This window comes from Puntigrus tetrazona, chromosome 17 (genome assembly GCF_018831695.1).
Source record: "Puntigrus tetrazona isolate hp1 chromosome 17, ASM1883169v1, whole genome shotgun sequence".
Classification (NCBI taxonomy): domain Eukaryota; kingdom Metazoa; phylum Chordata; class Actinopteri; order Cypriniformes; family Cyprinidae; genus Puntigrus; species Puntigrus tetrazona.
In genome coordinates, this window is record NC_056715.1 from 11,711,589 (window position 1) to 11,726,803 (window position 15,215).

A 15,215-nucleotide genomic window follows, 5' to 3' on the forward strand; every position below is an offset into this window, starting at 1 on the left:
TGCTCTTTTATGCCCGTGCTAGTCAAGTTTTAGAAAAGAAAATACGTGAAAATGAAATAAGGTACTATTTATGTCTATGTTAGTATATAGTAGCCTAATAAACCCTAACCATGCAGGAAAAAATAACACTGATTAGCAAAACAAAGACGTCGCGAACGTTTGCGAGACAAGTATAAAGTTTAACCTTAAAGTGTTTGAAGTTTGTAAACCCCTTGGGGGAAGAAAAGAAAAGAAAAGAAAAGAAAAGAAAAGAAAAGAAAAGAAAAGAAAAGAAAAGAAAAGAAAAGAAAAAAAGATTTGGGCAAATATATAACATTCCCAAACAAAGCCGCACGAGGGCGCACTTTACCTGCGTTACATTATTGTATACCTTTCCAATGAGGTGTTTTCCTGCTAAAGTGGTGAAACGCTTTCGTTACTGTAGCATTTTATTCTTAAAGCGTGCTTCCTGTGAAGTATAACTCATCTCTGTAAAGGCACGAAGTTCGCACAAATGGCTAACTTGTTGACGGGAGCATCGTTATCACTTTGGACAAATGTTCAAGATGAATCCCCTTTCTCCTGATATCCTTAGTAAAATAAAAAAAAAAATAGTGTAACCTCGAGAGAAAAAAAAAAGTCATTCCACATTAGTTAATTAAAGTTACGCTACTCCATCAGGAGCTGGCGTGAGATCCACAGCCCTGTTCAAACTCCAGATCCTCCTTTCGCTCCGTATTCCGGGCTTTGAGTCTGTCCTGATAACCGATCCCCCAGAAGAAAGTTTAAGAAAGTGCTCTTCCAGAAGAATAAGGGCAGGATCCTTTGAATCGCGAGGCGGGATGTCAGGATGTTTGCAAGACAGGTTAAGACACCTGAACGGACAGCGACGCGTGCCGCTTCTAAAGAGCAGATGGACTAACCGCAATATAAAAACAAATAGATCTTTTCCATGACAAAATGCCTTTTCATAACAGAATAGTGGAGCCCCGGAGCCCCCGCAGAATAAACCGAGAACAACTGGAGGTTAATGGTGATGCGTTCGCTTCCCTGGATGCTGTGAACTGTCAAACTTTGACGAACATCCTCCGTCAGCTGTCTGATCTGTCTCGGCACGCGAGCGGCTTGTTTGCAGAAATCCAGACTGAATCAGCGCTGGTCATCAATAAAGCTTGCGCGCTGCAGAACAGGCTGGACTCGCTGCAGGACACCGTGCGACATCTCAACCATAAGAGGACCGCGATCCGTAAGTGCTTTACCAACCATTATCCATTCATACTTAAAACTAACCGCCTATTTATATTTTATGTTACAGTAGGCTATGCATTTTTTGAATGACTAGTTACGCAAACAAAGCGTTTATAATTTTTTTTGTTTTTTTGTTACAGTATTCTTTATAGAACTATTAATAAATTGGACGAACTAGTAGTCATCAGACACCACAAGGCCTACTTTATCTAAAGTAGCTACTTATTCAGAATGTGAAACAGATAATAGTAGCTAGGTAGACTGAGTTTAAAAAGTTTAATGTGTGACATTTTTTGTAAAATGAACTAGCAATATGTGAGTTACTATGTTTCTACACAATTTAGCCATTGAATACCAATACCAGTGGAATTAGTAGTTGGACACTGACTAGTAGCAGACAAATATAGTGTAATTGTTACTAGTATTTGCTGAATACTAAAATAATTGCTTGTTGATTTCAGGAATAACTGTTAAAATGGCTTGCCGTAATGGAAGTGCATGATTCCAGATCATTAATTCCGAATTCCTTTCTAGATGCTTGGCTTTGTCTGGATGTGGAATTCTTTTCAGGCTTGTGCTGTATCGCACTTTTATCTCGCGGCACCTGTGGTTGCCTTCCACTTTTCACCCCGCGTTTGTGAACTGCGGCTCCAATTAGTGCATAAATATTAAGAGGTTTTTGGGACAGACTAGAGTGCCAGTAATAATGGCTGGCACAGGACTCGTTGAGGTCTTCTGGGGCCTGTGCTCACCATTGTGCTGAGCATGTGAATGCTGTCTTTCCGGTCATGATGGATGATTTTGGAACGTAGTCAGGATTTGTTCAAAGGGGCAGAAATGAGTCTTCTTTATATCCTTTTTTTTCTCTGCACCCACATATTTCTGTGCATCTCCGCGGTCGATATATATGTTGTGCTTTCTGTTCGCCGATTCCCTGCAATGCTTTCACCTCCAAAGAAAACAATGGGTGTTTTCACTGGCCCTGCCTCCAGAACTAAGCCTAGAGTAAGGTGAGTGGAGTGCAGGAAGCAGAGCATAAGTGGATACATGTGTGCTCCAGACGTCCAGCCCTGGACGATATATTAAAAGGTACTAAGAACAAGAAAGAGAGCGATTCTTTGTCTGCTGGATGCTATGACATGGAATCTGTGGACACTGGATACAACTGATATAAATTCAAATGATCAGACTCTGAAAAGTGACAAGTAACATCATACTATCTTCAACAGATATAGAGAATCCAGGAGTAATAGATAACCAAACCGTAAACCAGATTAATATAGATTATATATATATATATATATATATATATATATATATATATATATATATATATATGTACACACACACAATATTTGTTGATTGGTTTTTATGAGATGTACATGTAAAAAATGTTTGTTTTACAGAAGGTTTGCATTCATTCATTTTACATAAGGTTTGCATTCTAATAAATGAAAATTTATTTGATTTTCAATCTGTAGTCTTTGCACATTTTATTCAACATGAAACCATATTTTCAGCCCATTTGAAAATATTATTTAAAAAAAAAGATAGCTGAGACTTGATTTTATGAATTGGAAATTGGTTGGATCTTGAAAAATATATTCATGGTTAAAGGCAGGGATGGAACAAAATAAGATTGAGGACGATCAAATGGAAACATTTAAGAATCAAACAAGAAAAAAACAAAATAAAACCAATATTAATCGCCCGTTATTGTGAACGGGACGTGTCTCCATCGTGTTGTCCATCAAACAAACTGTTTCAGAGGCAGAAGTTGTTTCATTTTAAAAAAATTGTATAAATACACACAGAATAAATTCACGAATGGGTACCTGATATATTTGTATGCAGTCAAGGTTTGTTATAACGCACAAAGGAATTGAACATTTTGCATAAACACGATTGTTTCTGCACATCAGCCCCCCCATATTTAGTTTTCGGACCATAGCAGCAATAAAGCATATTTATGGTTGGGTCTGAAATATATAAACCATACAGACATTGTGTGACTGTATGCAATCCAGCTTCTTTATTCCTACTCCTCCCTCCTTCCCTCAGAGAGCAACTCCAACCCATTCCTCAGAGTTCGTCTGCAGGGGGAACGCATGTCGAAACCAGATGTTGGTCCAGCCCTCATGAAGGCTTTCGTTCTGACACTGTGTTTTTTATCACAGCCATATGGATGCACACCCTCTTTCTTTGTCTGTTTGTGATATGTTTTCTTCATTATAATTGGAGAAATGTCATTTTCTTCCCATTGTTTGTGTGCTAATATTCTTTCCAAATTGCTTTTCCGTTTCCCTCCCACTCTCTATCTGGACATTGACTTGTTGTATTTTTTTATTTTCTGCTCAACTGGGTAATAACTTAATACGAGCAGAGAGCTTTGAGTTTCTAGGAGCTGAAGGCTGGAACCTTGGTGTTTGAATCTATTCAAATCCATGAAAATCTGGTATCAGTTTAAAATCCTCTGAAGTCCACATTGAAGGAAATATGGACTGTTGCAAGCTAAGATACGAAATCTGGTCCGCAGAAGGTTGAATGCTTGTTTCGAAATGACCTGACCAAAATACTGGACATTTATCCAACAATAGGTTATAATTGGATCAGAATGTTTTTCTTTGAATGTTTTTATTTTATTTACAAGTTATTGGAACCACTTTAAAGTTCAAGGCGGAGGTCTTTAGTGAATGGAGTCAACTTAAAATGCCACTATTCTGCGCATTGTAAATATCTTTTTTGAAAAATACGAATTTCCTGCAAACTATTAACTGCACACATATGAAGATTATGAAGTAACTTGATCATTACCATTTCCCTATATGGAGATAAACAAATAACGATTATAAAATATGCTTTAATGTTTCTTTTTACTTTAAGACAAATAGAAAAACCTTTCAAATGAACTTTTGCATTTTATTTAGCTCTGTTAAATGTTTTTATCTACTCACTGACTGAAACACAACTCTTGATCACTCTCATAGGGGAAAGTTTTGCACTCTTGACTGTTGTGACATCATATTGTTTAGACAGATGTATCACATATCTCTCTCAACCAGACAATAGATTTCCAACTGGAACTTACGTAAAGTTCGTCTTGGTGGGCTTGGTTTTATTTTATGGACCCTCTGGATTTTCTTTATTTCCTCTTCGTAAGTTGATGTTGGAAAATGGTTCTTGTGTAGTGAGTTATGTGAAGGGAAGCAGAGGCCTGTACATTTAAACACTATTTACTACTTTTCCATTTTAATTTAATTCTGGTTTTATGGTGAAACTGTGTTAGCAAACTTGACAAAGTCCAGTATCAAGCTTATTTGCTATTAAAGAGATTTTCATGAAGCCTGTGGCATTATGCAGAGAGTTTGGGTCAGATTTCACTCCAAAGACAATTTTTCCTTTTTATGACCAATTTGAGGACTATTTTGTAGCTATGATTATCATTTTATATTGTTATAACATTTCAAAGCAGAAGCAGTACTGCCTGGTTTTCATTACGGATTTGCACAAAACTATTGCGAAATGATGCCGTTTCCATTAGCAATTAAACATAATTGTTATACTAATAAAACGTATGAGGTGTTTCTTCGTGGTTATAGTGCATTAAAGAATGATCTTGTGCATTTGCATATGCCAGGCGACCTGTAAATGCGAAAAACTGTTCCCATTGCACTCATTGCACCCATTGCAAAATATTCCTTTTTCAAATTGTCTGAAAAACTTTCCAATATATTTTGGTAGTTATTTTTCCAATGGGTGTATTTTCAGTTTGCAATTTCAATTTGCACAATTTGCAGGGTAAAGGATCGTTAGTGATTTTAATATATTATGAATGATGGCCTTTAGAATTAATGTCCTTCTTTAGTATTTTTTAGTCCTTGAAAATAATAAAATGTTCATATTTTGACATTTGATAGATGCTTTTTAATAATAATAATAATAATAATAATAATAATAATAATGTTTACATTTAAATAATAAATAGTAATATTAGAACTTTATCCAGATGCTAGATTTTGGCAGTACATTTGTTTACGAATGAATCTTTTTACATTTTAGGAAATAATTTGTAACATCTGTATAATAAATAAACTGCTAGGGTTAGGAAACAAGTTTTGTTTATTAGATTTAGCCGTGAAACGGTTGGGTATGGTTTTTGTGCCCCTGTTTTATATTTTCCTTCTTTATGTATTAGGAATCCTCCCTCATGATGAGTTTAAGAAGTCTGATTTTCAGTAAGAGGATTCATGAGCTGGACTAAAAGCATGCTTGATGTGAAAGGCTGTAGTCAGGTGAGATTTCAATTTTCTCAAAGAATCTAATTTGATGGAACAAAAGGAGGAGGTCTAATATAATTACAATAATGGAAGGAGAATGGCAGGTACTTCTTACATAGAACAAAGAACTATGGCAATGGGGAGTAATAATGTTAGATAAGTTACAGTGTAGTGCAATAATGTGACTGAAGCTTGACTGGACTTTTTCTGATTTAAAAAAGTATTTGAGTACACCATGTCAGAATCGAACGATCCAACAGACCTTTTCTTTTTAAGTGGAAACTTTACTGTGCATTCAGCGTCATTAATGGACTGCTCTGCCCTGTGGCGGCTCTGCCTCAACAATAGGTGTCTTGTATTTGGACGAAGGGGCCCTGAACTTACATCCAGCTTGGCACCGAGACCAGAGTCTCTGAGATTGAAGCGCTTTTGTTATTGAGTTTATTTAGTCATGGCAGGGTTAGAGTAAAGGACTCCTACGGGTTTATGCCAACATGACTCACAGAGGTCAGGGCCTGATGTTTTCATTGAGTTTAATTCTAGTCATCCTGGCCTGTAGTCCCATTTTCAATGCAAAAGCCTCTCTGTCTCTACTGTTCCAGATCATTTGCCTTCTGTTTATGGACTCAGTCCAACTTTCTGTCGAGGCCGTTTTGCCTGACCAGCTCAGAATAACATTTGCAAGGAATATAAGTTGTAAAATGTTGCACTGGAATGGCTTTCTTTTACTTCGTAAGCTGTCCTTAGCTGGTATGGTGGTCTTGGCTGGTTTAAGCAGGTCTGGCCAAGTTGGCAGAGCTGGTTCCCCAAACTCTTCTAAAACCATCCTGACCAGACTGGGAGATCAGCTAAATCCAGGCTTAGGCTAGTGTTTTCTAGCGTTTTGTTGTTCAGTTACAGAATTGCTCTGATTTATCGTTATGTTTTGGGAATTCCAAAATTTTGCACAACTGTAGACTTCGATCTATTTAAGACTGAATTCTACTCTCTGTTTTGTAGATTACAGTATCTGTGAATCGCTCTTCTTCAGCACGTGGGTGTCTTTTGTGTAGATTCCCCTTCAGTTTGCCCTTCACTTTAGACTAATTAAACGATCTCATGGGGATGCGGAGAAGTAGGTCAGTGTGGGATGCTTATTCGGGCTGAAAGAGAAATATGATTTTCCTTGGCGGAAAAATCCAGTACATTCCTAAATCCCTCAGTCAGCCAGCAGATTCACACCTGGTAGTCTGGATACCGAAGAATCGCCCCCTGCCACGGTGCAGTCTAGTCAACCTAGTTTGAGTTATTGTGTTTAACCCATACTCCCCTATAGCATAAACGCACACAGGCATAGACACAACATGTTATGTGCGTTACTCTTATCAAATGCTTTTTCACAGTAGCAAAAAACACAGATGAATAAAAAAAACATTCTTTTTTTTTAAAGAATGTTTTTTGTTTATATACAGATATACAAGCTTCATTCCTCACAGGGCCAGTGCACTGTATATCAAAGGTCAGTATTTGCACAATCACAATGGGTGGTCAAAAGTGTTTTTCAAAGGACCTTCCACAAAGTTTGTAGGGTAGTTTACTGCATGAACTCACATTTTGCCATTTGACTTGTTTGTGAATCTCCATTTTATATGCATAGAACATTTCCCAAAGAAGCTTATTGTCATTTCATGTACAGTTGAGACTGTACTTCTTTAAAGTATTACTGTAAAACCGCACTATAGTATACTATGCTTCGGTCAAGATGGTTGCTGATACAGATGGTGACCTTATGTGAAGACTGTGGTGACAGCTGTGATACTGGAATAACACAGATATGATCATTGAAGATATCAGAGGGAGGATGACTAAGACAGGACAGTGACAGACTTCAGATTTCCTCCTGGTTTTGCTAATGTTTCCTGTTTGTGAAGTCTGGCTATAGAGTGTAAGAAACCTTATAATAACTGGCAGCAGCCTTGAACTTGAAAAAAAGCATTCAAACTATTGTAGATGTGTTGTGTGAAAAATATATGGCATCTTCTTGATCAAAAATATATCTAGTGTAGTTTTGGTTGGCTTATAAAAAGCAAGAAAGTCGAAAGAGCTTTTCAGCATTAGCTGAAGTGCATGAATGATGTTGTTTAATACTCATTGGAATGGGCTTTGTTTATCATTTCATTATAAAACAAATCAGCTCAGTCTATATAATTCATTATTTAACAGCTTTCAAGTAGGCCAGAATCAACTAGAATTACCTTTCTTCTAAGTTAATGTCTTTATCTGAATTTCTGAGGCAGATGCAATAAATAATAAATGTTAATAGAAAACAGCGAAAGGTCTTAAGACTATTTTTAATAATTTCTAAAAGGAAACTGCTCTGGTTTTGGTCTGTTTCCACATGCAGCGCTGAGAAGAAAACTAAGCCAACTAAATGAAAGTCCTTATTGTATTTTTGTGCAAAAACAAACAACCTAGAGAAATAAAATGGAGGTAAATGGCAGGTAAAAGGGGGCACAGGGGTAAATGTGTCAGTTCAGGTCATTGGTTATGGTTAAGTGCCCTTAATGTGGTTTTAATGGCTTATTGGTTTGCCAAGGCCATATGACTGGACTTTATGGTTGAAATATGCGACTCCACCATCGCTGCTGCTCCCTTTTTCCAATTTAATCCTAATTGAAAACATCTGATCCTGGGGTTGTTTAGTCCTGCTTTAGTGGGGAGAGTGCCTTTCAAAATACCTCCAACATTAATTTTTGGAATGTGTATGTGTGTGGAGAAGGAGAAATTTGAATTCATTGGTTTATTTGGGTGGAGTCGACCAACTCATAAGTAAAACCGCAGTTATGGTCTGTCTGGAATAGATTGCATTTCCATTTCATTTCAACTTTGCAGTCTTTGCAGGAGCACATGCTCCTTGTAGAGATTCCAGTAGTTACTGAAAACCGTAAGCGTCATTACATTTTATTCAATGCTTCTTTATGCACTGAAATACAAAACTAAACAAAATTAGTTTTTATGTGTTCATATGGATACTGTCTTGCCTAGAGGAATGTTGTCAAGAAAAACAAAAAAACAAAAATGAATTCTTATTTATAATATATATATATATATATATATATATATATATATATATATATATATATATATATATATACATACATACATACATACATAAGATATATATCTTATTTAAAAATAATAATAATATATATATATATATATATATATATATATATATATATATATATATATATATATATAAATATTTATATATATAAAAATTACAGTTTCTAAAATTTAGTGATAAAGACTTTTTTTAAGAAGGACGCTCGAGGGGTTCCCTGTCTGTCCCTCAAGGAAATGTGGGGCGAAATGGCACAAAAACACTGTGCAGAAGTGAAAATCTTGTGTAAGCAGGAAGGCAGCTAAGCGTGTCGAATAAGCTTCTGTATCAGGTATCTGTTACAGCTCTGGCTTGATAGTTTGTGTTTCCCTCTCTTTATTTATCATGCCTTATCTGATGTTTTTAAAGGCTTGAATATCATCTCAGAATATGAGGAACGGCTGCCTGTTCGGAACATAATGATGTCTTAAGTTAGTGCTTGATTGACATTTACAAATTTTGTAGCTGGCTAAACAAGTATTTCCAAATCTGGAAGAGTTACAGAGAATGTTTGAGTTCAGAGCACCCTCTTGTGGCTGAAATATATTTGCTAATTTGCAGCTAGACATGGTGTACATTTATGTTCAGACATAAAATATCTTAAATGTGCCGGAAGTAATCAGCTGTATTGTCGTTTCGAGTTATTATTGCTGTAATACCCTTAAGCAGCAGAGACTAGACATTAATCAGACAGCCTTATAAACTTTAATTATTCATTTAAGCATGCCAAGGGCACATAAAAAGTGTTTTGAATAAAGGTAAATGCAATTATACATATTTTCATGCCAATTAAAATAATATATTTTAAAGTCAGTGACAATTTATTACTGCTGAATTGTGTACAAACCCATGCATGGCATATAAGATTTGGAAGTGTTTTGGTGCCATCACGGAGCGTTTTAGGGTCAGTGTGTAGCTTCCAGATTAATGCCATGTAAAGAAGTCTGGAACATTTGGATTGCTGCTTGATTTCAAAGCTTTTGGGAAACATTTGACTATGGGCGAGCTGATTGTGCCAACTGGCACACATCTTCTCACTATTATCAAACATTCTTTGGTGGCGCAGATGTGGGTCAATGGTAAAAACGTATAGCCCAAAAAACTTTCCAGCCACATGGGAAAAGGACTCATTCAGATGAATTTCTTTAACTTGCTGATTGTTAAAAATTATATTTGTGCAACACAAATTTATGAATCTTATCTGTGCCTGTTTAAAAACAACAACAACAGAGAATCGGTAACAGATCTGAGTGAGTCACTGACTGATGGAGCCTGGTTCAGACCTTGCATGTTGAAAACATATACACAGATCTTATAATGTAATTTAATAATGGAATCTCACGAGATTGATACCTTACACAATGTTTTCATGATTATTTATATTGACATTTATATTGCATTAGCAGCCATTGTAGCCACAGTCTAGAACTCTGAAAGTTTACAAATTTTGACACTCCCAATTTTTATGTATGAATCAAATAAATATTTCTTTATATCAAAAGAGAGTCTTGAACTAAGAAAGAGATGTATATCTGATTTAAAATATTAATATTTGTTTTTTTTCTTTTTGCTATTAGAGTAACATTTGTATATGTAACATTTCATGATTTTTCAGTGGTTTTGGATTGGATACATTTGCATTGACCTGTTTGTGTATTTATTTCTGTACTGTCAGTCTGTACTCATCACAGATAAACAATCGTGCCAAATTCATTAAAATAACACACTGTGTGTCAGTTCTAAGAGCCTTTCCCTGCTCAGCCATAAGACACTCCAAAGCAATTAATCTGCTTTATCTATTTATAGGGTGCGTGTTGACCACGCTGAAGCGCTGCCTTATGAAGATCAGACAGGAGGAGTGTGAGAATCTTGCGGTTTAGCCAGGAGCTCTTCAGTTTAATATCACATCAAATCACCTTATTCATAGATAAGCATAACAGATGGAGTTTATTTTGCTCCACCTGAATAAAGAGCATGCAGAAATCGTGCTGGAGCAGAGGCAGCCGAGCTGGCGGAGCACATGAGTGTGCACGGCACGCTCACACACACACACACTTGCTCACGCCAACGCATCGACGTGTCACAGCTGGGGAGTAGAGGAAGTTCCCCACTTTCTGTCCAAACTTCTTCTTAGCACTTCCTGAGAGTGCACTTTGCTTGTTTGGAGTCAAACTCACTTAGACAAACAAAGAAGAATGTATTTTGGAGCTTAAAGGCATGTTGAAGACCAGCCCTGCTTGTAATTCAGCTTACGAGGACAATTTCAACATCATATTTTGAAGCATGGATATTCTAAAAGGACCCGCCCTTGGGCTTCGCAAGTGTGTTTATAAATCCCTCCGTGTTAGAGTGATCTAAGCTGCTGTTTTGCGTAAATGTGGGGCATCTGGAGACGTGCCTGACTCTTCGCTTCAAGTCAGGCTTTTGTTGGCACTGGTTCTTGGAGATGTGGGGAGAGAGGAGTTTTCTGAGGTACAGAGGGGAGTTGGCAGAGGGCAAGAGTCACCCTGTACCTCAAAGCCTTGGTGCTGTGGATCTTTCCGCTTTCTCTGAGAAGCGTGGTCGATTCTTTCCCTGCCACCGAGAGCAGCTGGATACTGATGATGACTATGATGAGTGGGTTTACGCTCCTCTCCATTACAGAGGTAAGCAGACGACAGCTAAGAGAGCTTTAAGTTTGTTTGTCTGTTTGTGCTATCATCTGTAGAGAACAAGATGTTTCAATTTTGTTAAGGGTTTCATCATGACCCAAAGAAGCATCCTGGTCCATGGGCTTTAAAGGAAAGTGTAGGGCATTGCCATTGAACAGCTACGTTTTCTCACATTCTTTCAATGCTAGTATTCAAAAGTTCAGTAAGATATTTTAGAAAGAAATGCTCCTCAGGTTTTTCTATAGCAAACGTTCACGCCCTGGCAGTTCTCATTTTACTTGAGAATGTTTTTTTGAACATTGTATTCTTTTATTGACTCACTTATTGACAGATTCACCCTACTATAATAAAATAGTTCTGTAGTCTCACTTAGCGGTGTTATAAATACAGCAGCATTTAAATCTAGGTGCGATTTTATTTACCTAGTGACAGTTAGGGATTTCCTTGTAAGGAGTCCAAGGTTAACAGTTTGATTTAATTACTCAAGCCATCCTATTTATTCTCACTCCACCGTCAACACGTGTGTTTCAGTTAACGTGAAACAGAACTGTCATTGGGAAGCCTACTAAATTGACAGAAATGGCATGCTTGAATTAGGTTTGGTTTAAAAAAAGGGACGGTACATCTACAGACGTGAATCTGATTCAGGTATATGTTGTGAGATAAACTAAACGCACATGACATGGTTAAAATGCAGCGCACAAAGCATTTTTTGTGTGTTTTGGCTATTAGACTAAGCATTAGCGGTCGATGACAGCCTAGGACAATGACCTTTTATTCCTGTAACAAACAATTGAGGCGAGGGGATTTAGCTATATTTAACTTTGTGTGTGTCAAAAGCCAGCGACGGCTGAACTGCTGACAGCCAAGTTAAGAACAATCAATGCTCTGCAGTGCTGCAGATGGGGATGAAGAGAAAGAGAGAGAGAAAGAGAGAGAGAAGGAGGGGGTCTCCCTGTCTCTCACACACACAATCTCTCCACCTCTCTGTCCTTTGTCCTGCAGTGTCAGTCCTATGGAACGGCAGGACTATGGAGTTGGATAACACTTTCCCAGGGCGCATGAGCTGGCAGGCTGCCACCGTGTGTGTGTGTATACGTGGGTGAAAGCGAGGGAAGGGGTTACAGATAGCGTCTATGAACCTGTGTGAGTGTTTGCGCTCTGAAGGGACGGGGGCTGTGTGAGGACAGTGCGCTGCAAAACTCTTGACACACTTCACAGCAAATACCAACACACGGCGGAAGAGGCAGGAGACCATGTTCTGCCTGAGAGGTAAGTGTCAGACCTTCAAAACTGGAAGAAGACAGACAAAGAACAGCTAGAAGCCATACGCAAGTTATCGCAGTTTCAGAGTCAAACGGTTCCCTGATGGAAGACAAAGGGAGGGGATCGAGCTCAGCTGGTAGTTAAGTTTCAAAGAGTTGCTCTCTCCTCCGGTTCCTTTGTTTTCTTGGTAGGAAGTGCAGATCGCAGGCTGCCGAGTGGGAATCTGTCAGAAAAGTTATGGTGACCGTGCCAGAGGTTTGAGGTGATGAGAGCGAGGTTGTTTATGAGGACGGAGGAAACTTTTATCTGATGTGTCTTTTATGTGAACTCTAGCGAGCTGTGATTCCATGGCAAATTTCTCTTTTGAAATGCAAGCTGCAAGTGTTGCAGCTTTGTCATTCTTTGTGGTTTTGGCTCCGCGCTGGCATTTTGTGTTCCTCATCTGCTCTTTTAATAGTGTATGAAATGCTTTGCGTTTAGTTGCGTTAAAGGGATAGTTCAGTTAGATATAGAAATTATTCATCATTTATTCGTTCTTGGCGTTACAAACCTCTATGTCAAAAGACATTTAGAGTAGGAGTAGTGTTTTTATGGTGCTTTTTGTCAGTTTTGATCTTGACAGTCCCTTTTTCTTTATGTTTATCATATGAAAAGTAGTGGAAAAGATCATCTTCTAAAATTCACCTTTTGTATTACTGTAATGAAAGAAAGTTACTGTATACAGAGGACTGGAGCAACATGAGTACTTTTTTATTTTGGTTCGCTATCTCTAATACATGACTATAGTAACTTTTTGTTTTGCAGTGTTGTGTGTTGTGTTTGTCCAAGTGTGTTTCTTTTGGATGGACGCTCTGTTCTGGTTCACACTCATTTTTCCTCTCTTTTCTTTTTACTTGTCTGTTATTTTGTGACTTGTTGTTATCCAGTGTATTTTTCATATCACGCATAAATAATTTGCTCAGCATGGTGACCTGATTTCTTTTTCTTTTTTGGACACCCGTAACCTCTTTTATTCACCAGTGACCTGAAGGGTCATGTTATGAAAAGTCACATTGGTATTTTGTGTTTTTGTCATGGCTGCTTAGTGCCAGTGATTTTCAAAGTGAAAGTCTTACTAGTTACTTTTTTCGACCTTTTCTTTAGTGTTTTGATAGTAGGGTCAAATAAAAATAGCCTAAAATGGTTATTCATTCAGCAATTGTAAAGTTAGGAATGGGGGGATGCAGACTATCAGTAAGGTATTTTTTCTATACATTTAAAAGTTTAAATTCAATTTAAGCTGTTTTTTCCCTTTTTAATTTGAACCTGAAACGGTTTGTTGGAAGTAGTGACGTTTTTAATTTTTCACACATTTTTCACACATTTTCACACTTTTATTTTAATAAAATATTTTAGATTTTTTTAAAACAATGGTTAGTTTTGTTTTGGGTTTCAAATGTTATATTTTTGTTCCATTTTTTCACTATATACCTTTGTCAATATAAATCTCTCTATATAAATCTTGTCCATATAAATCTGTGAATCTAATCTGGCATAAAGCACACTTCATTGTTCTGTGAACAGTATTGTTTACAAAAATCTGTCCTTTGCAGCAGCACCATGAAGTTGGATGCAGTCAGCCTGTAGCTGACGGCTCTCTGCAGGTTGAGACAGGCTCATGTTTTAAAGTCAAGCTCTAAAACAAGTGCATTCATATCACTCATATCAACACCAGCGGCGCTCCTCCTCTTCCCTCAAAAACCCTTGTGGATTTTCCTTTTTCAGCTAATTGTACAGCGACGCACTGCACACCAGCCTCCAAGTAAGTGCATCTGCTCTCGTAAAGTAAAGTTGCTTTATGGACTGACTCCTGTTGTCAGAGGTGTAATCACGGGGTGCAAATGTATGCGGTGACCCACAACCCACAGGCTTCTCTAAAAGTGTCACATGATGGAGAGACAGTTTAGCGGCTCCCTAATGAGCAGCTAAAAGGGCATTCTGTTAGTCAGCTGCTCCTCGGGTCTTGAATCAAATCAGCGTCCTTCTGTGACTTAAATGAAGTGAAGAAAACTCTCGTGGGAGGCAAGGACTGGTATTTCGTGGAGTGTAATTCACTTTAAAAGCCTGAAAGTGCTCTTCTGTGTAAAAATAAATGAAGCTTTCCTGACCTAGATAAAGGTACCTGCCTCTTCTCTCTCCATTTTACTGTTTTCCACAAGAGCCAGAGCAGCTGATTGGACGTAATCCAATTACTGTCTCGCTCTTTTTGCTATCCAACCCTTAGGACCAATCATCCCATCATATCCGTACAAGTAGGAGGATTCTGCCTTGTTCTTGCTTGCTTTGGACTAGAGATGCAGAAGATGGAGTCTTATGGGCGGCTCATCTGTCACGATGATCATTTTTCCAAATCTTGCAGTGATTATCCAGGCTTAATTGTTAAAACACCTGGATTTGAGTCTCATGCAAGCATGAATGTCTCATTATGCACTTTTTCCCATTTCACACGAGGCATTCACGGTTCCTTTGACACTTATGAATTGTGGACATTAGCCAGAGTTGGCTTGGAGCCTGAAGAATGATGGCCATTCCAGATATGTCAGCCCCACATGAGGGTCTCACTCGTAAGGCGTGTGTAGAGCGGACCCTCCCTTCCACATTAATGGAATTCTG

The 15,215-nt window shown here is 37.8% G+C and overlaps 1 protein-coding gene across 4 annotated transcripts in view; it reads left to right on the plus strand.

The window, feature by feature from the left end:
- The first annotated feature begins 741 nt into the window (after nucleotides 1-741).
- nhsl1a (NHS-like 1a) overlaps nucleotides 742-15,215 on the plus strand; it is a 47,637-nt gene continuing 33,163 nt past the window's right edge. Inside the window, exon 1 of one of the 4 annotated variants that reach the window (XM_043262468.1) lies at nucleotides 742-1,225. In XM_043262468.1, coding sequence (XP_043118403.1) covers nucleotides 940-1,225 — 286 coding nt within the window. In that variant the 5' untranslated portion in view covers nucleotides 742-939. Of the gene's footprint in view, nucleotides 1,226-10,529; nucleotides 11,292-12,329; nucleotides 12,570-15,215 lie in introns of those variants that run through there. The other 3 variants (XM_043262469.1, XM_043262470.1, XM_043262472.1) reach the window with 3 other exon arrangements.